At 40.6% G+C, this 24,422-nt stretch overlaps 2 protein-coding genes across 3 annotated transcripts in view; both read right to left on the bottom strand.

The window, feature by feature from the left end:
* LOC131246087 (integrin-linked protein kinase 1-like) overlaps positions 1-6,998 on the bottom strand; it is an 84,395-nt gene extending 77,397 nt beyond the window's left edge. Inside the window, exons 1-4 of one of the 2 annotated variants that reach the window (XM_058245953.1) lie at positions 6,447-6,998; positions 5,947-6,026; positions 3,286-3,348; positions 3,046-3,164 (exon numbers count right to left, since the gene is read on the bottom strand). In XM_058245953.1, the coding sequence (XP_058101936.1) occupies positions 3,046-3,164; positions 3,286-3,348; positions 5,947-6,026; positions 6,447-6,476 (292 nt within the window). In that variant the 5' untranslated portion in view covers positions 6,477-6,998. The remainder of the gene's footprint in view (positions 1-3,045; positions 3,165-3,285; positions 3,349-5,946; positions 6,027-6,446) is intronic. The other variant, XM_058245952.1, reaches the window with a different exon arrangement.
* A 10,097-nt stretch (positions 6,999-17,095) lies between these two features.
* Positions 17,096-24,065, bottom strand: LOC131247054 (integrin-linked protein kinase 1-like). Its single transcript, XM_058247500.1, has 3 exons — positions 23,865-24,065; positions 17,254-17,394; positions 17,096-17,107 (listed from the first exon to the last, which is right to left on the bottom strand). Exons 1-3 carry the CDS (start codon positions 24,063-24,065, stop codon positions 17,096-17,098), a joined length of 354 nt encoding a protein of 117 aa, XP_058103483.1.
* Between the last annotated feature and the right edge of the window lie 357 nt (positions 24,066-24,422).

The following is a 24,422-nucleotide window of genomic DNA, read 5'->3' as shown; positions in this document are numbered from 1 at the left end:
TGAATTATATTTATGCATGATTAGATGAATGTTAGGATTTGATAGATAGCACATCCTACACACACATGTACACTATCTTGTTTACTATAGACTAGTTGCTTCATTAGCATATCATTTATAGTCTATGTGATTGGACCCTCTATTGGCTTGGAAGCCTTAGAGTTAATTGCCTTAATTTTAATTGAAAATTAGTTTAAACAATTGTATGTTTAACTGACACAAATTTATTTGATCGTAATCACTCCCACCCACCCCGGGACATAGCCTTCATTTTATAGCTCCGCCAAGCTTCCACGCATAGCCATGGTATCCTACACCACGTGCAATTTCACCAAGACCCTCGAAGATCCACTGCACCAGGCTAGTAAGTTTGTTATGTTTACCTGTATTTTTTTATCACTTCCACTTACACTTTAAGCAACTGAGTAAATAATATTTGGATTTCAGCATATTACTTGAATCCCAAATTCCATTACAAGCGTCGGCTCCATGAGAGATTATTTGAATATGGCTGTCCAAGAGGTGTTTGAAAGGTTGTTCCCTGAATTGTCGGCGCAAGCAGAATTCAGTGACCAGGTAATACAATTTGAGCATATTTTGTTAATGAGCAGATTTTCTTAGTCTCTATAAATATGGGTAGTTAAAAATGGTGACCTGCGAATCCATGTTTATAGGTGTTGTAGTTTAGGGATGCTAGGGGTACATTTTCATCCACACTAGCAAAAGCATCGACAAAAAACGATGATGCCGTGTGAGTATAATTTTTAATTTATTTACTTATGTAGTATGGTATATGGTTGGGTAATTGCATTCCCCGTTTAAACTTCAAACTAAAACAAACTCCTCATGGTTATATAAGCAAGTGGTGGGCGATGTATGGAGGCGGCATACCTGCACTGCAGTTATTGGCAATTCGTGTTCTTGCCCAGACTTTATCCTCTTCAGCATGCGAGAGGAATTGGAGCACGTGGTCACTCATACACACTAGCAAAAGAAACAGGCTGGCATATGATAATTGCATAAGCTCATCTACTACCATTACAATATAAAATTAAGAGAGAGGCAGTTGCAAGAAGGCCGAGACATGGAGGCAAATTCGGACCAGCTCGACTTGTTATCGATAGGTACCATGGCACAGATACGTAACAACACTAAGCACCCACTTTATGAGTGGTTCAAGTCGGTTGATTAGATGATGCGGATAGAGGCCCTGCTCCACAGGTACCCGTGGAAGCGGCTTCTCTTGGTATCGATGTTGACCAGTTAGTAAGCCAATAAAGGGCAGATACAAACTTCTTTGATCCTTTGGTAAGGAGTTCGGCACGTTCCAATGAGGGTGAGGAAGCATCATCAGGGCCCCCTCCCCATCATCAAGTTGTAGTGAGCGATGATGATAAGACTTGACCCCCACTTGACATTGATCATGGGGACGACAAGTCGACGACGACAATGATAATGGTGGTGGAGGGGATGGAGGCACCGGCACTGATGTAGATGGTACTAGTCGGGGTGGAGGTGGAGGTAGCAATGGTGAAGGGTACACGACAGGTTAGAGCTAGCAATCCGTTTGCCAGTTCACTAAGGAGCAGTAATTAGACCATGCCACTCATGACGATGACCATGGATCTCGTCCACCATCCAGGGTGAGAGCATCAGAAGTCCACACATATTTTCGAGCATCGTTCAAAAAAGAAGGTCGAACGGGTCGCGGCTAATGCTTTCGCACATAGCTTGTCATCTATGGACATTGGTTCAAAGCAAATGAGCTCCAACTCTGTCCCACCTTATGCACATGGGGGATATCACGGGTATGGGTATGGCGACTCGAACATTCAATCAGACTCGTCTACCCATGGATACAGGCAACCGACAGATAGCTCTTTGAGTCATGACCCTTTAACAGGAGGATATACGAGTACTTGTATGACTGGCAACAATACTATCAGGGAGTCAAGGTTGGACTCGATCTATTTCCTCAAGACCCTACTTAGCCAATGTCGTCATGTATGTCACGCAGTACCCACATCTGGGCATACTCATACAATTCGGGGAGGACAATTATCAGAGGTACATAAGAGAGTTCCTCAAATGGTACAAGCAGAGGATGACCTGAGAATAGTACTGCCAACATGTTGGGCAACAGTACCACGCCCAACTGCAAAGGGATCTGATTGACTACGAGCCACCCCGTCACTCCATGTGGAGTGAAATATGACCAAAAAGGTGTACTTTTTGAATTCATTTACTTTTACATGTCTTAATTATTATAGGCTAGCTGCATTTGTATTATATAAACTCATTTTGGTTACTACTCTAGTGATTTATTATGGGAGCGCATACTTTTTGGGCCCCATTCAGTGAAAACTTATTATTTAATACATTCTTTTGGCAATTTTTTATTCTTGAATATGCAAATATGTGTATTTAGGCATGTCCTGAGTTTCACTGAAAAATTCCACCGATTCACCATGTTTCCCCCCTTTTCCCCGCATTTCCGGTTATTGGCGATATTATCGGCGATAACGATATTATATCTTTATCGCCGGCCAACGAAACTTACAGCGATACCGACAACTCGAACATTGGGTACACCTAGGTGCCTATAAAAGAATCATTTGTTAATACTTCTTAATGGTTGAAACATTGGTGCCATCAAATGCATTTACACACCACATTACATATTTCTCTGATCCTCATATTTGATATCATTTATTATACAAAATAAAAGCACTAGACAGAAACTATAAAACTTCGCTGCTGAACTTCCATTCAACCCAATTGGATTTATTTAGTACCATTTTGTAGATATTAGATCTGATTTCTACTCAAAACAAAACAACAATAAATTGGAGAATCTATTCAGTTCATTTTTTTTCTAATCAAATCCCATTTAAGAAATCATTGATCTTCTCAAGTACGAGTTACTGTTAGGAACTACTCACATAGTTATAAACATGAAAATATCAGAATCCACAGGACCATTTATTTAAAGTTTGGAGCTGATAGAGTGTATAAGTATTCAATAGGCTTATGAAGCAAACTTACTTGAACTGTCAATCTGAGCCCCTGGAGCTAGTTGGGCTTTGTCAGGTGATATTTTTGACAGCCTGACCAAACCAAAACCTACTACCTTCAACTGGCCTCCACTATCCAGCAAAATATTTCTGGAACCTAACCAAAACTTCAAATAATCAAGAGCAGTACACCCCACTGAGTACAAATTACATTGAATTTGCAACAACTCTATCTAGCAAAGTTAATTACTCTCACATTTGGATGCATTACTTTGGCTTTAAATCACAATGGATAACGGGTTCCGGTTTGCATTCGTGAAGATAATTCATACCCCTGAATACAGGAAAACAGCCCGCGTATAAGAAAAAGTCATAACCTGTACAATTTGGAAAATTTTATGACAAAAGAAGATTTGAATGCAACTACCACCTAGCATGACCAATATACAAGCTAGCAAGAGCAAGGGGAAAAAAAAAAAAAAACAGCTGATGTCTAATGCATCAAAGGGGGGGGGGGGGGGAGAGAGAGAGAGAGAGAGAGAGAGAGAGAGAGTTATACACCATATGGAGAATATATCAGGCAAATTATGCATGTGCAAGATTATGGATGTGTAAAGTGGAATAACCATCAATATGCATGCTAGACCAAACTCCAGAGTACCGTGTACTGCAGGACAGTCTACATATGCTTTTGTGGATCAGAACAGAAAATCCATGGATACACAAAATGATAAAATCCATAGATATGTTAGACAAATTGTGCATATGCAAGATTATGGATGTGTAACAAAGGGGAATAAGCATCAAAATGCATATTACCTGAACTCCAGAGTACTATGTACTCCATGACTAAGTATGCTTATGTGGGTCACAACAGAAAATCCATTGGATATGTGAAACGAAAAGGTTGACATAGGAGAATGATAATACCCTCATAATAGATAAAGTCCACGGATACATGAAACGAAAAAGTTGACATGAAGGGAAGATAATACCCTTATTCCATGCAAGGACTGTTCAGAAACAATCAGTCAGTGCCTTGAAAAAATCTTCATCGTAACCTTAACTTTTTCCCAGCAATTTGGGGTTGGCTTTGAAATGGAAGATTGGAAAAAGTCTTTACTATCAGCTTCCCAGCATAGATGAACCTTTCTCTTTTACCCAGGCTCCACAGCCGGCCATCGTAGAGGCTAAAAAATTTGGCTTTTTGATAGTCCCTCAAAAACATCACACCCATTGAGTAAAGAATAAGAGATGTTCTGATATTCCTTCCAGACATATACCCAATGACAACAATCAGTAAGGGTATTGGTGTTCCATAAACAGCATAGTAATAGGATATGCTAATTGATGCCACACCACAACTTGATGCTTGAGTAAAGATCCTTTTGGACCTTTTGGTGATTTCTTGAATGATTATGTTAATCAAGAAATTTCAGTAGATAACTGAAAATTCTCAATGATGTTATGCTTATCATACCTTCTATTTCTACAAGGCTCCATTGGGGAGCTTTGAAATGCAATTGAGGAAATGCATCTCTGCAGAAATGAGCCATTTCAGAAATTTGTGAGATTGTGGAAATGTATCATTTCCGTTGTCACTCATTTTCCACACATTTCCTTTCAACAAAAAAAGGGACCAAAAGCATTTCCTCCATGGAACTCAATACATTCACTCAATTTTCACAGAAGAAATTCTCAGAGACTCATTATTTACGGGAGTGCTCCCCTGACATAAACTCTGTCCCTATCATTACTGATGTTGGTCATCTCTTTCCTTTCGTCCCTATAATCGCCATTTTCAATCAACTGAGGACCCCTTCCCACACCCACTGCTTCTAATCAAAGTATCATGCATTTTTCTTTTTTCTCTCTTCTTTTTTTTTTCTTCTTTTTTTTTTTGTGAGGTTTCCCCTTTCAAATGAACACATTTTTGGGCCGACCATTACAACCTTCCTTACACAGTGGAAATATTTTGACAGCAAGGGTTCTTACAATTCACCTCAAAATCATTTAGGGGATTGTTGAAGGTATCCTTTCAAATGTTTTCAGCCATTACTTTCTTTATGAGGTTTGAAACGTCTTCAAATTTTTTCCCCCGATAAGTTGTTCTTGTTATTTTTTCCTAGTTGAAAACATACTCCCTATGTTTTGGATTTGACTAGTTTACATTTCTCAATTTCTTGCAAACAAATGAAAAATATGTGTCAGGAAAAAGTATTAATGAGATCAATTTTTAAGGAAATCAACAAATTCCCAAACATCTCATTTCCATTTCCCCGCATTTCTGTGAAAATACGTTTCAAAGAAATTAAAATTTTCCACAAAATTGGGCCCAAGGGAATGTCACCAGCTTTTAGGGAACTGATGATGACGATACTTCTGAACTTTTATATTATGTTTGTGTGCTTGAAATGGCTATCATCCCTTAATCATAGGTGCACAATGATAAAAACTTCCACTGATTGTTTGGATATAAATGAAACACTCCACATGATCAGAAGACAATGCAGTCACCATCTGAAGGCATTTTATTGTTATCTGAATTAAATAGCTTTTGAACCTGTTATCTTAGAAGAAATGCTATCCACGCATATTTGCACACATCACTTTTAACAAGTATAAACAAGTAACTTCTTAAGCAAACAATTTGGTCAATTTCAAGAAGAGAAAAAGATCCGAGTCTAGCAAATTAGTTCAGCTGCCCGTCTGCAAGAAGCAAGGGCCACAACCATGAAAAGTGATGGGTCAAGGGGGTGCCCACTCGCCCTATCTCAGCAACTGATGGGGCACCATTATCCTCAAGGACTGAAATTTGTCAGGACCGATAAATTAATATAAGAAACAACAGAAAAAGTCTATCACTGAAACACAGCATGCTAAAATTCATAGATTTTCAGGGAAACTTTTTTTAAACAAGAGTAGAACATGCCTAGCAATATCAAGGGCAAATCTCAGAGCCTTAGTAGGCTGCAGACATCCTTTCTTCTGAAGGTAGCTTCCAAGATCGCCCTGAAAATCACCACGGTATAAGAGCTACTAGTTATGATATAATAATTTATATTTAAAATAAAATAAATAAATAAAGAAATAAATCATCATCTCATTGTCATCACCTAAAGCCTCATTCCAACCAATTGGGGTCATGCAAATAACATTCCACCATTCCACTCTACCAAGGACAATATACTTATAAACTGATTTGTAAAAATGCACCATAGCACTTTCAGTATAACCAAATAACTGATCGCTTACATATAACGATTTTTAAGAAATTAACATATTAGGGAACACCACCACTCAACAAGAAAACCTAGTCAGAATAAAATGTAATAGAATGAGACAGCACAAGGAAACAAAAAGTTAGACTAAAACTTGTATGGCATAATGTTCACAGCAGATATTCTGTACTATAAAGGTGAAAAGGCTTACTTTTGAAGGGTACTCTGAAACAATCATCATGGGTATATTTTGAGTAACAGCTCCCACAAACTGAACCACATTAGGATGACGAACCTTTGCTAACAATGTCAGCTTATGGTTGAAAGCATTTCTGCTCCAGCAGAAGTAAACATAAGAATAAGAAAACAAACAAAAAAGAATGGCATAGCTTTAAGATAATTGAAAATATTCATTAACAAACAAGTTGACACAATCTACTGTGAAAAAACCATCCATGAAGAAATTCCCAACAGGACAGCTCTTGGGGAGTGAGAATTATTCCATTACAACCAAAAAATAGAAAGCTTTCAACCAGAAGTATCCCAATAACAAAACAAAGCTACTTTGGACCCAGATTCTTTGTATGAAGACGCATCTGTGAATCTTTCCACAGTGTTGAGCAAAGTGGGCCACACCATGATCTGTGTTAGACATCCACTCAGTCCATCACATACGTCACCTACTCACCTCACCTTAACCCTTGATCCAAAAAATCAGGTTGATCCAAATTCAGGTGGATCACACCAGAGGGAACGGTCTAAAATCATGCCTAAGAACTCTAAACATGGTCTGCGCCAACTAACCCTAAACAAATAATGTATTCCCCTATAAGAACCCTAAGCTTTGATACCAAATTTGATGCAGGACATGAAATTAAACATGATGTGTGAGATTTCAGGCTTAAAATCACCTTAGTTCAGAAACAATTACACAAATTCCATATCCCACATAAAAAGTCCAAACATTCAAGTAAAGGGGAATCTATGCGGGTCTAGGCCTACACAGGCTAAGACTATACCAATAAAAATTATAAACCAAACGATGCTCAAAGGGAAATAGAAATCAACCACACATGCATAGCAAACAGTCCCTAATCCAAGGGATTCCCCAATCTCAATTCAAGGAACCCTAGGGTGAAAAAAAAGGGCAAATAAATTAGGGCTAATGCAAACTAAGGCTAAGGTTTAGGAAATAAGAATGAAAAGAGGAAAATCAGAGGAAAACCTGACCCGGAGAAAGCTCCTGCGTGTAGATGGTGGCCCAGGGCTGACGCACTTGCGCAGGTGGGCTGGCCACAAGTGTGATGGAAGCCCGCATCCACAAAGTGACACCTAGGCCTCGGTCGGCCAGGAGAGACCTCCAATCCCTTCAAGTTTGACGACGATCTAACGTAAGGTCGAGGCGTAATTCTCCACTGAAGTTTCAGCCCTCCTACAGGTCCAAATTCTGGAAACTGGCTGTAGGGGGATGAATAGCTGCAAAAGCTGAGAAATTCAAAGCAATAATGATGATAGCAGATGAGAGATATGGATGGAAGAGGGTAGGGGGGGATAGGGATAGATATGGCTTCACACCATGGTAGTTAGCTCTTCGAAAAGACAGGGCTTCGCACCCACTTTTGAATTCTTCCACAACTCACTAAGAGAACAGAAAAATAAAGCAGGAATTTTTATTAAACTTCAATGAATGAAAAGAACTACAGGGGGTGCCTATTTATAGGGAAAACCCTATACCCCAAAAACTCACACCATGTGCGCAACCTATTACTTGGCGATGAAGTAAACTAAAATAAAAACCAAACAAAGAAATCTAAAGCGTTCACGATGTTCTAAATAATAACAATAAGCAAAACCTAAAATATGAAATCAATCCGACGAGTGGGCCACGATCATGAGATCCCATGATGGGCTTTTCTTGACTATCGGGTCCATCCTTTTGAACCAAAACTTCATCTTCTAGCTAGGAGACTCTCCCTGGACGTCGTCATCGAGCCAGATCGATGGTGGGGTCCTCCTACGTACGTACGTGCATAGGGGAGGTGGTGTGCGTGCGCGTGTGCGCATGATGTCCCCATCACTGATGAATGAATTGGATGGCATATACACATTACTTGGGCCCCACAATCAATCTGGAAGGTTTTATTGGTTTGGCTCCCCTCTTAGCCTCCTGCTAGAGCTTGAGGGGCTCACACCCAATGGATGGAGTGAATCTCTAAAACAAATTGCTCAACACCATGGGACTCTCTCTCTCTCTCTCATATATATATGGTATTTGAAACTCGGGTGGGCCACACCATCTATAATCATAGGAAATTAGGCCTAAAACATCTAAAATCACTTGGTGGGGCCCACCTGAGTTTTAGATTGGCCTAAAATTTGGTGTGACCCCTCATCCAAGTGGAACACACACATGGATGGGTTGAATGTCTAAACCACATCTCACTAGGCCCTATATACAATCAGGAAGGTTTCAATGGGCGGCATCCACTCAACTGTTGTCTATGGTGTGGCCCACCTAAGTCATGGATTGGCCTGATTTCTAGGTCAATGGCTCACCATGGAAGGGTGCATCTGATTAATGGGACGGATGTTCATCACCCAACACAATGGGGCCCACAGAGCTCGACCTCATGGGAAGCTTCCCATGAGGTCGAGTTGTGTGGGCCTCACCATGATCTACGTCGAACATCCACACCATGCATTTGGTGGGTCCCCTCTGGGTTATGGGATATTCTAAAAAACGATCGTATCCAAAACTCAAGTCGGTCACACCATCTAAAACCCTGTGAAATCACGCCTAAAACATCTCAAAGCACTTGGTGGGGCCCACCTGTGTTTTGGATACAGCTAAAACTTGGTGTGACCCCTCATCCAAGTGGGACACATAAAATAGGCCCTATAAATGATCATGAAGGTTTCAATGGGTAGTCATCCACTCTCAATTGTTGTCTGTGGTGTGGCCCACCTAAGTTATGGATTGGCTTAATGTTTAGGCTCATGGCCCATCATGGACAGGTGCATCTGATTGATGGGGTGGATGTCCGACATGAATCAAGGTGGGGCCCACACAGCTTGACCTCATGGGTTGCTTCCCCTGAGATCGACCTCATAGTACCTTTTCCCTGTGTGTGTGCGCACGCATGCATGCGTGCATGCGGGTGTGTGTGCGCGCGCATGCGTGCGTGCGTGCGGGTGTGTGTGCGCGTGCGTGCGTGCGGGTGTCCTCAAACTTGCTACAAATGAGAGAAAAGTGAGGAACAGGGAAGAAGGAGAGAAGGAGAATTTAGGGCAACAAATTAAGCATTAGCTCTAATGACTACACTTAAATTAATATGAAACAAAGATATGGTACTCAACAAGATTACAAGGATAGCCTACAAATGTAAACACACATAAAGTTCCCTACAAATTCACATTATAGCAGATCCTAAAACACTCAACTCCTGCTCGAAGGTCACATACCAGTAAGCTTAGAAAGCCCATGATCCAGACAATTAATACTTACTCATGAAACTTGTGAATCCCATGATTATAGAAGGCCCATCATATTTTTACGATAAAATTTTGAAAACAACTTTTGTTTTATCCACCCAACTTTTTTTTGAAAGATAACTAGAACTTTCATTGAAAAGGCATTGAGATAGTGCCAAAGCAAGAACAAAAGGAACAAGAATGATGCGAACATCAGTGGTGCACCCTTTAGAGTGTACCAGAGGAGGAGGCATCACTGATAAAGTACCGGAGCGGAGGAGTTGATGTGGATAGACGGATGGTCCATCGGACCCACTTTCTGACACGCTATGAGTGCAGAAGCGGCATGACCGCACCTTAACCATAGATCCATGGGTTGGATTTCACACCCTACCACACGAGTGTTTTAGTTTTAAACATATTTTTGTTCTTTTTTCTTGTTTCATGAGCTTTATTGCACTTTCTTATTTTTTTCATCTTTTTTGTTATTTTTCTTATTTTCAAGGGCTTTAGTGCACTTTTACTTTTTCCACAGCTTATATATACGTTGTGAGAAACCAAATTTTCATTATTATTGAATGAATAGAAATTCGTATGTTTTCTTCCTCTTTATTCAAGAGATTAGGGTTTCAGGATTAACCCTTAGGTGTTGAGGATTCCACCCCGATTTCAGGTTTCCTTCTTTCTAAATCTTCAAGGTGCAAGAAAAGGTAAGAATCATCCTCCTTTTTTAATGACAAAAGACCTGTACTTTCTTCATCTCGAACCCTTCATTCTTCACCCCTTTTGTTCATCTCTGGATATCCCCCTTCTAGTTTGAACGGAAAAGAGGGATGGTTAGTCAGTAGAATCAGATCCAAACTTGACCGTGGACTAACTTATGCTAGATCTAAGATATCCTCATATCTAGAGGTGTACACGAGTCGATCCGAATCGAGCTTGGCATAGCTCGACTCGGCTCGGCCACTTGCCGACCCCAACTCGAACTCGGCTCGGTTCGGTCAGTAGCTCGGGCTAGTTCAAGCCAAGATCAAGTCGAGTTCGCCTCTGCGGCATTTTCGCAAACACATGGACTGCATCTCAAATTCTCACTTTTTATAAAACAGCGACAGCGGTTTTTATAGGTATTTCATCAAACACCTCGTAGGCAACATGAAAATTAAGAAAAAGGGGTATTTGTTTCACATACATACCTTCCTTGCCATCAGTCGACACTTGGTTAGGTCATTTCATCAAACAGTTGGTTTGGATTTGGGCGAACGGACGACCAAGAGGATTTGAGTGCTGGCCACTGGGGTTAGGGTTGGCAGAACAGGTAAGGGCTTTTTTAATAAAAAAAACCTATATATACTTCGACTCAAAAATCGATCCGAGTCGATCTGAGCCTAAGCAAGTCCAGTCGAGCTAGGTCCAGCTCAGACTTGACTCGAAATGTTTCAAGCTCATTAAAACTGGCTCGACTCGGCTCGAACACAGTTTCAATCCGAGTCGAGTCAAGCTTTTCCGAGTCGATCCGAGCGAGCTAACGAGTTAACTGACTCATGTAAACATGTACTCATATCCCTAAGTACTCCCTTTTTACTGTTTACATGATTTTATGCTAAGGGGCTTGATCCAAACGGAATGGTCTCATCTGTGTGTTGAGATTTACCTAATCCCTTTTATTGGAAACGATTAGTTGATTCGTGTATTTATTTGAACATTCTTTAACCTGATTATACATGCATTTAGGATTAGGTCATCACATGTCTCTACATCAATTTTGGTATCAGAGACTAGATTTTTAACGTAGGTCAGTTTATCTTTTGATGAGAATTTTCTAAAGAACCCCTTTGCCCAAAAAAAATAAAAATGAGTAGAGTAGGGGACATATTTTGTTGAGTTTAATTAGCCCTTTTTTCCTAGGTTTTGTTGAGTCCCCATATAGATCTAGGCCATATAAGGTAGTTGTATTGCATTGGTATCATCGTTTTTACCCTTTCTCGCACATAAGACCATTCACTTGTCATTCCCGGTGTATGCCCACGTGCACTGGTCGTGGATTCGGTCTCCATTACACCATGGACTCCGATCAATTTGCCAAAGCTATGGAGGGCCTAACTAAGAAAATGGATCAACAGTTTCGAATCTTGAGGGATGATATCGCGCAGCAGTTTGCGCATCAGGATGGTAGGTTCATGCGTCTAGAGGAGAGAGTTGTGCATCTAGAGGCTGTTATTCCAACCGCCACTGTAGGTGGAGGAGCCCAAGCGACCCTTGACACCGAGGTTGTCGATCAGTCCAAGTTATGGGCCCTGATCCGCCTAGGGATGGTTTGGGCACAGGCCAGGTCTGTGAGCCTAGCAACAAGCACGATGGGGTATATTGATGCAGGGACATGTGATAACCTAACCCTAGATACATGCATAATCAGATTAAAGAATATTCAAATAAATACACCAATTAACTAACTGTTTCCAAACAAAGGGATTAGGTAAATCTCAACACAAAGATGAGGTTTGTTCGTCAAGATCATGTCCCTTAGCATAAGATCACATAAACAGTAAAAATGGAGGACCTCGGGATATGAGGATATCCCAGATCTAGCATAAGTCAATCCACGAGTAAGCTTGGATCTGATTCTACTGACTAACCATCCATTTTTTCCGTTCGAACTAGAAATGGGTATCTAAAGAGAAACGAAAGGGGTAAGGATGAGGGATTCGAGATGAAGAAGGTATAGGTCCTTTGTCGTCAAAAAAAAAAAAAAAAAAAAGGAAGCGGATGATTCTTACCTTTTCTTGCACCTCAAAGATCTTAAAAAGAGGGAAACCCGAAATCGGGGTGGAATCCTCAACACCCAAGGGCCAATCCTGAAACTCTAATCTCTTGAATAAAGAGGAAGAAAATAGATGAATTCTTATTCATTCAATAATAATGAAAATAGGGTTCCTCACAACATATGTATAAGCTATGGAAAAAGTAAAAGTGCACTAAAGCCCCTGGAAATAAGAAAAATAACAAAAAGATGAAAAATAAAGAAAGTTGGAATAAAGCCCCTGAAACAAGGAAAAAAATAAAAAAGTCCGAAACTAAAACACCCATGTAGTAAGGTGTGAAGCCCCTGGAAATAAGAAAAATAACAAAAAGATGAAAAATAAAGAAAGTTGGAATAAAGCCCCCGAAACAAGGAAAAAAATAAAAAAGTCCAAAACTAAAACACCCATGTGGTAGGGTGTGAAATCCAACCCATGGATCTATGGTCAGGGTGGAAGGGTGTAAAATCAGACCCATGGATCTATGATCGGGGTGCGGCCATGCCGCTCCTGCACTTGTAACGCGTTAGAAAGTGGGTCCGATGGACCCGTCGTCCGTTCACATCAACTCCTCTGCTTTGGTACTCTGTCGGCGACGCCTCCTCCTCTGGTACACTCTAAAGGGTGCACCACTATTATCCGCATCATATATCCATTACCACCTGCACACAATCGTGATCCTATTCTTCCCACCCAATGAAAGGGACATGATGGGGCGTGTCGTCAATACCCCCAGAGATATCATGAGCACGAGGACCCTATTGTTAGGGTCATGAAGGGCATCAAGATTGACGCCTCCGGTTTTGATGGGAGATTGGATCCCAAAGTTTTTTCTGACTGGTTAGCAGACATGGACCACTTCTTTGAGTGACACGGTCTGCCAAACCCATGACGAGTCGGTTTCGCCAAGATGAAATTAGTGGGTCAGGCAAAACTATATTGATGAAATGTGGAGCGTCGCCGTGAATGATGTGGAGGGAGGCCAGTTCTTTTTTGGATTGAAATGAAAGAACTGTTGCGAGAGAAGTATGTTCCCCTTTCTTACAGGTAGAGGTTGTTGTATCAATGGCACATTTTGCGCCAAGGATTCATGACGATGACGGAATACAGTGCCAAGTTTGATGAATATATGATGAGGTGTGATATGGATGAGGACCCTACTGTGGTTCTCTCCCATTTCTGTATGGCTTCAACGGGAGCTCACGCTTCACATGGTCACTAGTCTGGAATATGCTTACCAAGTGGTGCAGGAACTAGAGCACTATGTGCGCCAGTCCAATGTGAGGGGGATTGATTTTCAACCTACTACGCCTAGAGTAGCTCCGTAGGGAGTGAGACCCCAGATCGGAATTCAACCCAGAGCTCAACTTGGCACCCAGCCAGTCAACAAAAATCGAAGTAACAATATGGCTGGACCAAGTACTAGGCCCACGATGCCAGGGCAGTGCTACCATTATGGTGGCATGGGTTACATTGCTGCCGAGTATTCAAATAAGGGTAGGCACATTGCCTTTGTTTCTGAACATCCCACAAAAGAAGTGGCAGATAAAGTTGATTGGTGACTAGGATGATGAGATCATTATACCCTCCCTTGAACTGGCTAATGATGCCTAAGATGATACTGTGGTTGTCCCACTTGCAGTGGTGAGGTGCGTCGTGACCCAGAGGAAGGAAAGCGAAGATTTGCGCAGAACCACCATTTTCCACACTTACACCAACTGCGGAGTAAAGAGCTACAAAGTGATCATAGACAACGGGAGCTATGAGAATGTAGTTTCCCCAGTTACTTTGAGTCGCTTGGGGAAACCAGTCCCTCACCCCAACCCATACAGAGTTTCTTGGGTGGATGCGACATCCCTACCTGTGACCCAGAGATGCCTTGTTCCGATTGAGTTTGGACTATACAAGGACAAGTTGTGGTGTGATGTGGTCAAGATGGACGTTGGTCATATCATCTTGGGAAGGTCATGGCTCTATGACAAAGATGTCATAATATTCGGGCATACGAATAATTGTGTATTAAAGCATGAAGGAAAGAAGCTTGTCTTAAGCCCGTGCCCTCCCAAATCGTCTACAGGAGCGAAAGATGTTGCGTCCCCAGGCGGTCCTAAGAGTTAAAGGGCGCTTCAGTCAAAGTCTCTCCACATCATAGATACTAAAAAGTTTGAGAGAGAGACCAAGGCGGGAAGTATGGTGTACGGCCTACTAGCTACGGAGAATACACCTAAGGTTGCTATGGGGATACCCTAGGAGGCTCGTCTGGTCCTAGAGGAGTTTCGGGATGTCTTCCTTGAGGACCTTCAAGAGGAGCTTCCACCAATGTGAAACATTCAGCATGCGATAGATCTCGTCCCAGGGGCGACCCTACCAAACCTCCCTCACTACAGAATGAACCCCATCGAGCATGCTGAGTTGAAGAGGCATGTGGATGAATTGCTTAAAAAGGGATTCATTTGTGAGAATCTGAGCCCGTGCGTCGTGCCCGCGCTTCTTACGCCTAAGAAAGACGGTACGTGGCGCATGTGTGTTGATAGTAAAGCCATAAACAAAATCATCATCAACTATCGACTTCCCATCCCGAGGCTTGATGACATGCTTGACATGATGGCCACCTTTACTATCTTTTCAAAAATTGACTTCAAGACTGGTTATCACCAAATTCGTGCTCACCTAGGAGATGAATGGAAAACTGCCTTCAAGACGAAGGACAGCTTATATGAGTGGCTGGTTATGCCCTTTGGGTTAACTAATGCCCCAGGTACGTTTATGAGGGTGATGAACCAGGTGCTGCGACCCTTTATGGGCAACTTTTTAGTTGTGTACTTAGATGATATCCTCATCTATAGTACGTCCCGTAGCCAGCACATCGAGCACTTGAGGTAGGTATGCAATGCCTTGCGCACAGAAAAGCTCTATACGAACCTCAAAAAGTGTTCCTTCTTGACCTCCCATGTTATCTTCCTGGGATTCATTGTATCGTCAAAGGGTATGTCTGCAGACCCTGAGAAAGTCAAGGCCATTGTCAATTGGCCTAAGCCGTGTACCATACACAACGTGAGAAGCTTTTACGGCCTAGCTACATTCTATCGGCGGTTCATCCGTGGATTTAGCTCGATTATGGCTCCCATCACAGATTGCATACGAAAATGGGAGTTTCAATGGACTAGAGCCACAGCACAGGCTTTCTCAGAAGCTAAGAAGAAGATAACGGAAGCACCAATCATGCGTCTACCTGACTTTACCAAAGCCTTTGAGGTAGCATGTGACGTGTCAGGAATTGCCATAGGCAGATTGTTAAGCCAAGAGGGACATCCTCTGGCCTTTTCCAATGAGAAGCTGAACAAGGCTAAACAACGCTACTCCACTTATGATTCCATATGCAGATCACATGTGCGATCTGCCACATATGCGAAAATATGTGATCGCATATGCGACGTATCCGATTGCATACAACATATGCGATCGAATATTGGCCAACGGTTGGCACATTATTTTATTTTATTTTATAGTAATAAAAAATTTAAAAATAATAATAATAATTTTTTCTCTAAAAGAAGACTTCGAAACCTCCCCCATTTGCAATATTCTTACTCCAAAACTCTTGTACTCTATTCTTCTCTTACATTTCTTGACTCCAAGTGGTTTTAATCTCTCTCTCTCTCTCTCTCTCTCTCTCTCTCTCTCTCTCTCTCTCTTTTATATTTCCTACTTCCAAGTGGTCTCTCTCTCCCCTACATTCCCTCTCTCAGAAGTTGAAAGATCAAGATTCAAGCACTTGTTATTTAATTCATTGTTTAATTGATTTTATTTCTCTCAAATATATTTTAAATATGTAAAATTAGTTATTTATTATCTTAGGAAAGTTACCCTTAATTTTTTCCTTTTTTTTACTTTTTTTTTTTGAATTTTTAAAAAAATTTCAATTTTTTAAAATTTTTAAAAAAATAAAAATAAAACAAAAAAATATGCGGTCGCATATGCAATTGTGCGATCCCATATGCGCATAGACACATGTGATTCAACAACATTGCCTGCTTTGACCAAAACCTTTGAGTTTTGGAATAACCACCTCCTTAACAAAGGCCTCCTCCCCAAAAACTGTCCCTCCGGAAAATCTGTCACAAAAGGGGTTAAGAATTGGCAGAGGGTAAGATGAGTTTCCATTCTTCCCCCAAATGTTTTGCTTAGATACCATGCCCTCTCACAGAACGATCTCGGACTAACGTTGACCGGCCACGGGATCAGAGACTTCTTCTCTACTTTGATTCGATAAGCAAAGATCTGCTTTGCCTTGAGACGCCTCTTCGTGAATCAGGTTCTCTTCTTGACTCTACCATCTCACCTCTCCTTGGGTTTACATTTATGTTTAAAGGGGGGAAAAATAGTAAGTTTTTTTTTAGTTTTTTACTATATTTCCAGTTTGGAAGTTACAATTTTTAACCTCCAATTTCAGTTTGCTTAATCACCTGTATGAAGTATGCTGTTATCTCTTGATGTCATCATAATAAATGGTAAGGAGAATGAATATTAGTAAAATTGATATGGTTCAACTTATGGCTGAATGCTAATCAATGTATCTATTACCATTTTTGTATTAAGAGATTATCTGTAGTGCCAGGAAAATACTGTAGCAAATAAGAACAATCTGTAGTGATGGATTCTCTAATTTATCTTGTAATTTTGTGTTTATATATTCTGTTAATATCATTGTTTCTGTTTTGAAATATCATACTGAGGGATCATATTTCACACCTTAGCAGCCAAATTACTGCTTTGTTTTTCCTTAGGAAACTTCCACTGGATTTTAAATTGTTGTTGTTGTTGTTGTTGTTGTTTTGCGTTTGGTATCTCCTCCAAGGATAACATATTAGAAGTCACTTTTAATGTAAGGACCTGGTTGGATGTGCAGCACACTTCAGTGAAAACAAAATTTCCCTAGTTAGCTTCGAAAATATTTTCTTCGGAAATAAATTTCCAAATTCCACATCCATATCTAAAGCATGTGCATTTCCACATGGGGTTCATTGATAGATGATCTTAAGTAACCATGTGGGACCCATCACTACAAGATCCTAACCATGTATATTTCCATGCAGGCATCGTTAATCAATCCTAACCATGTGTATTTCCATGTGGGGCCCATTGTTATACGATCTTAACCATGTGGAGCCCATTTTTAGTCGATCCTATCCATGTGTGTTTCCATGTGGGGCCCATCGATAGATGATCCATTAGTTGACTTGAGCCTAACCAAGTCTATTTTCCATGGAAGAACATCACTGCTAAAAAGGAGGTGGAAAACTAAACCAATTTTCAAGGAAATTTTTGCTGTAAAACAAACAGCAGAAACATGTTCTCGTTTCAACCAATTCCTTGGAATGACATTTTAATAGGAACAACATTTCCCACCCTATTAGATTTAAAAGAAATTCTTCCGTCTTTTTCCCCGGATCCCAAGTCCAAAAAACCCTAAGAGAATCACTCCAGACCTCAAGGCTCAAACAGAATTGCCAAGAAAATTAACATTAACCTGGAGACAGTAATAACTACTTCAGCCTTGGTTACAAATACCATCATAGTTTCAAACCTCTTTGTTTTATAAGTTTTCATGAGTTATACAGAAAAAGGGTCCATACAACATGGTGCGAGTTTTGGGGTATAGGATTTTCCCTATAAATAGGCACCCCTTGTAGTTCTTTTGATTCATTGAAGTTAATAAAAAATTCCTGCTTTATTTTTCTGCTCTCTTCGTGAGTTGTGGAAGAATTCAAAAGTGGGTGCGAAGCCCTCCCTTTTCGAAGGGCTAACTACCGTGGTGCGAAGCCACATCGATCCCAATTCACCCCCATCCTCCATCTTTTTTTCCATCTTCCCCCACCATCCGTACTTCAAATTCGTCCCTTTTGTTGCATCAGATTTCTTCATTACAGCAGGTTTCCAGATTTCAGCCCGCGGGCAAGCTAAAACGTCAGCGGAGCACCACACTCAGACCAGAGCTCGGATCGACGTCAAATTTGGAGGTTTTGCAGCCCAAGCCTGGCCGACCAAGGCCTAGGAATCCATTTTTGGATTCCGTCCCCCACCACACGTGCGGCTAGCCTCAGACGCACGTGCACCCGCACCTGGCTCGCTGTCCACAAGCACGGACTGTCTCGGGTTCAAGTTTCTTCCTATTTTCCTCTCTTTTATATATGATTTCATAAATCATGACCCTAGATTACATTATCCCTAATTGATTTGCCTCTTTTCTCATCCTAGGGTTCCTTGAATTGAGATTGGGGAATCCCTTGGATTAGGGACTGATTCTTATACATGTGTGGGTGATTTCTATTTCCCTTTAAGTATTGTTTGGTTCATAATTTTCATTGATCCAGCCCTAACATGTGTAGGCCTGGATCCGCATAGATTCCCATTTAATTGAATGTTTGGACTTTCATGTGGGATGTGGAATTTGTGTGATTGTTTCTGAATTGGTGTGATCTAAGTCTGAAATCTTGCATATCATATTTAAATTCACGTCCTGCATCAGGTGAAGGATAGATTGTGTTTGCTTTTATTGAGAGGAAAGAATAGGGAGCCCATATAGCTGGAAAATGTACGAATCTCCTTAGGGGAATGAATAACACGGTGATCATAAGAAGTATAAACAACATCGGAATGAATGGGAGAATGTACAAGAGACAAGGTATTCCATAACGGTCACCACCATTACCGATACGGGAATTGGCCATAATGGCCAATAGCCCAATACAGGGGCATAAAGACCATTACGACACCTGTAACGGTTGAAAATTTTCTTTTGCTCAAAAAATTCTGAAAAAAAAAAATATCTAGAAAATCCAGAATAATGTAAATATTCCAAATATATATTCATTTTTTGTTTTGATCATGTTTATGGTAGTGTAACGGTCTACTCTTTGGTGAGAGTATTGTATCGGGTTGTTTAGTGAATTTATGAACATGATTATATGTCTTTAATGTTTACACATCACAATCAAGCATTAGAACTAGAAATCATTAAAAAGGCATAAATGCTACTTTTTCAAATTTATAAAAAAAAAAAAAAAAAAAAAAAAAACCCTTGGAGCTTCTATTCATTGAAATTACTTTAATTTACGGTTTTAATCTTAGAAACTATAGTAAAAGTGGTCGAAATCTATTGTAAAATGATCTAGGAGAGTTTTTGGAATGAGAAAAGTGAAAAAATGAAGAGAAAAATGAATTTAAATAGAAAAAAAATGGTGGTTTTTCGACAATTAAAAGAGTAACGGTCATTATGGCCCGTGACGGTCTTTATGGCCACTGTAACGGCCGATACGGTCCCAAAAAACCAACCGCCCCATTTTACCCCCGTATCGCGTAATGGTCATGACCATTACCTACATGTATCGGCCTTTACGGGCATATCGTAACAGATACGGAACACCATGACAAGAGAAGAGCCAAAATATTCATAGATCCACATCTGGAGAAGCCATTGTGATCTTCCTCCAAGATACAAACCTTTGATGATAATCTCAAAAATACCCCTGTACAGGTGGCCAAGTACAAAAGGCGCTAGAGCAAGTTTTCGAACATGTGCGAGCACCTCGACCAATTGGACATATTCATTTGTGATCTAAAGAGCATTCACACAGTAAATGTCAACAAATCCAGAGCAGTAAGAAGGTCGTGTGTTCTTCATACTCGACCGGGACTTCATATTTGTGGTAAACATGCATGAAGTGTGAATGGGCATTGTCGGCCTAATTGGTAAAGTGTCTTGGTTTTTTTACTTAGCGAAGCTGGGGAAGACAATCTCGTCAAAGGGAATGAGTTAGGTCAAATTTTTAACATCCAAGATTGTTAGACTCATAGGGCCGCATCAAAAGAAGAATGTGTTGGTAGATGGGCTCCAGAATGTCGACATCGCTGTCAGGATCCAATGGATATTCGTACATGAAGAGTTTGATGCATTCGTAAATGCCAAAATTCCTCCATGTTGTTTCATATTGAGCAACAACACGATCGAACCAGTTGTCCCATTCTAGTAGAGGTTTCGGCTAGGATAGAGGATTCTTCAGAGCATTGAATGGCTCTAGGACAGATTCAGATTGAATCAGTATTGTTTCGCTTGGATAGTTGAGGAATAGAGGGTCCATCATACTGATTTCTTCAGGTTTAACTCCAGGGAAGAATGCTAGTCCCATATAGTAATAGTCTCTGATCGGTGATTTGAAGACTATTTCATTGGAACATTTCTCGAAGAGTGCGTCCAATACAGTGATTAAATCATCCAGATGGAAAGATGGAGCAGAAGACGATGAAGTAGCCATCGTTAAAATCGGAGAGAAAGATTTAAGATTCGAAGGAGAAACAATAAAGAAGAAAGCGTGGAATGAGAGAGAACGTTTGAAACGACACTTATATCGGCAGAGGATATAGAGCATTTATTAGGGCATCATTAATTTCTCGTTTTATACAATACATGTACACGCGTCGCAACAGGCTTAACTCTTCTTTTGAAAAAATGGTAGTTGGAGCTAACATGTGGGACTACATTGGTTAGAGACGGTTGCTGTGGCGTCGCTACATGTACCGAAGGACTTTTGCATTTATGAGGGGTCACATTTCGCTTTCACATTTTTTTTTTCCAAAGGCAAAGTGATGTGGGGGGGGGCAATGTTCATCCCTATTGTTGTCAATTCTTGCGAAAGCCAATTATAATGGGTTACTTGTAATCAGGATCAAGTTGCATGGTGTATTTGAAGATTTTCAGGGATAAACGAAGATGAAGGTAATACAGTTGGAGCGTATCAAGCAACGTCACGTCATTTACTTAAGTGATTGAGTGAAGAGTGATCGTGCTGAAGTGATTACAGGACAAATGGCAAGTTTAGAAGTAGAGAGGGTTAAGTAGTGTTAAAATGGTTATAACAACCGTCAGAATGTGGGAAGCATTCAGATGGTCGAATTAAGGATATAAATAGTAAATGAATTCAGCAAAACAAATTGTCTCATACCAACCAAACCAACCAAATCTATCTTTCCATTATCCTTTCATTTATCTATCCTTTACATTCCTTAGTGTAACCCTTTAACTTTCACAAGTCACTTACATTCCATAGTGTAATCCTTTACTTTTATCTGCTATTTACATTCCTTAGTGTAATCCACAATGGTAACCAAGTAGGTGTTAACTTTAGCTGTAATTTGAGTCTACACTCATACGCTAGATTCAGTTCAAGCATTAACCAGAGTTTTTCATCCAGGAAAAGGTGTTTTGCAGTTGTTCTCTGCAACCGACTATAAGAATTCCTTGCTTGTTCTTCTTTTATCTATATCAAAAAGTCCTTTCGTACGGAAGGCAAAAGTATAACCTATTATCAAAAGACAAACCCTACATTCTGACTATCACCTGATCATTTTAACATATTGTGTGAGTGGCTGAATAGGCGACCGATCTTCGTCAATCTCGGTCACATACTTTGTATCTGCTTATCTTGGCGCCTGGGGTCATAGTTGTTCGGTTTGAATTGAGCCGCACATTCAATTTTATGCACGCATGCATTTATCACATGACCGAAACTGTAAATCAAACCACAACGGTAATGGCCCGTTCCCCCAAAAAAAATCGAATTGTAACAGCCCCAAACAAACCATTATGGTCCAACATATATAAGCCTCTTTCCAAGGGACTCTTTTCTAACTTTTCACCATTTCTCCCTCACTTTTTAAATATTTTTGCTTCTTGGGACTATTTTTAATCCATTTTCGACTAGATTTTGGGGAATCTTTGAAGGTTAGGGGAAAATAAAAAAAAGGGGTAAAAATTATTTTTTTTTGTTTTTTCTTTCTGCAAATATATTGAATTAACATTATATTACTGAATCTGCCAAATCTTACTAGAATTGTGCTTGATTTGGCCATGTTTGTATAATTTTTCAAAATTTTTGTATTTTTCCTAGTTTTTATATAATTTTCAGCGTTCTTTTTTTAATATTTGGAATGTAGATTGTTCAAATACATGTATAGAGTTTAGATCTATAGTCACATGCATGCACTAAATTAACGTTTTCATCTCTTTTTCTTTTTCTTTTTATTTTTTTCTTGGTTTTTTTTTTTTTGAAAAATTTGGGACATTTTTTTAATGAACAGTGCCAGATTTAATTTTTTAATCTGATCTAGTAGGCCACGATGTGGATAACCCATACTCCAAGAGCAAGGGAATTGAACTATAGTGGCCATCCAATTAGTGGCCTGAAGAAAGGAACCATAGCTCAAAATGGAGTGATGAACCTAACTTAACCAGAAAAACTCACGATAACTGGATGATCAAACTTTAGAGTTGTCCGATAATCGTATTTTTGGTCTTTAGCCCATCCACACACTGGCCCACAAGATCATCAGTTCTGATCACCCATGTGCACTTACAGAGGTAACTGCCTAGAAATTCTGTGATACCAACCCATAACAAAATTCATCTTCCGTGAATTTAATCAATTCAGAACATGTACTGAAACTGTTAAAATTATTAGAGAGAAATAAATGTTTGTGTAGTTTATTTTCATTGCTCCCTCGGGACACCATACTTTTTTCTTAATTAAATAGGTTAGGGAAGTCATTAGCTCCCTAACTATCAATTTTCCCCAAATGACCTACTCATGCTCTTACATGATATGAGCCATAGAGTTTTTCCAACCCTAGTTGCCCTACCTTCGTCCATCATCCCCTCTTCCTCTTCCCCTTTCCCTTTCCCCTTCCTTTTTTTTTTTTTTCTTTTTTATTCTTTTCCATTTTCCTTTTCTTCCTCCCTTCTCAAGGGGGTTCTATACTACAGTTGTCAGCCACCAGCCAGCACTACCGCACCGCAGGTGACCACCAAAAGGTGCCAATGCACCACCGGCAGCCGCCAACCTGTGCCGGCGACCCACTGACAGCCCACCGTAGCTCGTCTGGCTTCAGATCTAGCCCACCAAGGGAGCACCGAAAATAAAATATACCACATCTCTTTCTAAAAAAACAAACATAATCTCTGGAACAATTATAAGATAAAACATTCAAAATGCAGATTTGGTATACGAAATTGTAGATCACAACACCTAAACTGTCATGGGACGACCCTCTGTTGACAGAACTGTTCACTGGTGCGCACCATAGTGATGGCATGCACAGCTTCAGCGGGCCCTACTCTGACCTGCACACGGCCTGCAAATACTCAAAGGGCCAATGGTTTGCATTGATGGTCAGATGGGTGTAATCGGTGTGATTTTTCCACCATGGCCACTCACAGCGGAGGCTCATGGGATCAACAGTTCTGATCACACAGGCAGGCCCGTGTATGGTAGACGTCACATGAACTACAAGTGATAAGTACAAATTACCGTGCCACCCCACCGATCTCTGGCATCAATGTTGACTCTCCACCTCAACAACAGCTTCACGATGTCAGCATGTCCCTCGCAAGCTGCAATATGCAGCGCAGTTCGCCCATCCAAATCGATGCTATTTACATCAATGCCCTCGTTCAGCAAATCCTCCACGCCCTTCACATCGCCTTTACACGCCAAAAACAGCAGCTGCATCGTCGAGTCGAGATTTTCTGGCACCGTCAGCTCCTCCTTGACCACTTTGTCCCGACGGTTCGGATCGAGCTACGACTGCCGCCCGAAGCTGAAACGCAGCGCATTGCGCTTCAGATCGAACGAAGCTTGCCTGCTAAAACTGAACTTGCTCCTCTTCCTTAGGGCTGTTTAGATGCGTGTAAGTTATTTTAAGTTGTAAGTGACTTACCGGTAAGTCACTTACAAGTGAAAGTTACTTCCAGGTAACCTGTTTGGATGTAAGTTGTAAGTCACTTACAGGTAAGTTAGTTTTTCTGTTTGGATGACCTGTAAGTAGAGCTGTACACGAGTAGACTAAGGCTCGAGTACTCGCTCGAC

This window comes from Magnolia sinica, chromosome 5, assembly GCF_029962835.1.
Source record: "Magnolia sinica isolate HGM2019 chromosome 5, MsV1, whole genome shotgun sequence".
NCBI lineage: Eukaryota > Viridiplantae > Streptophyta > Magnoliopsida > Magnoliales > Magnoliaceae > Magnolia > Magnolia sinica.
Note: the sequence above shows the minus strand (reverse complement) of the source record. Positions and strands in the feature narration are given on the sequence as shown.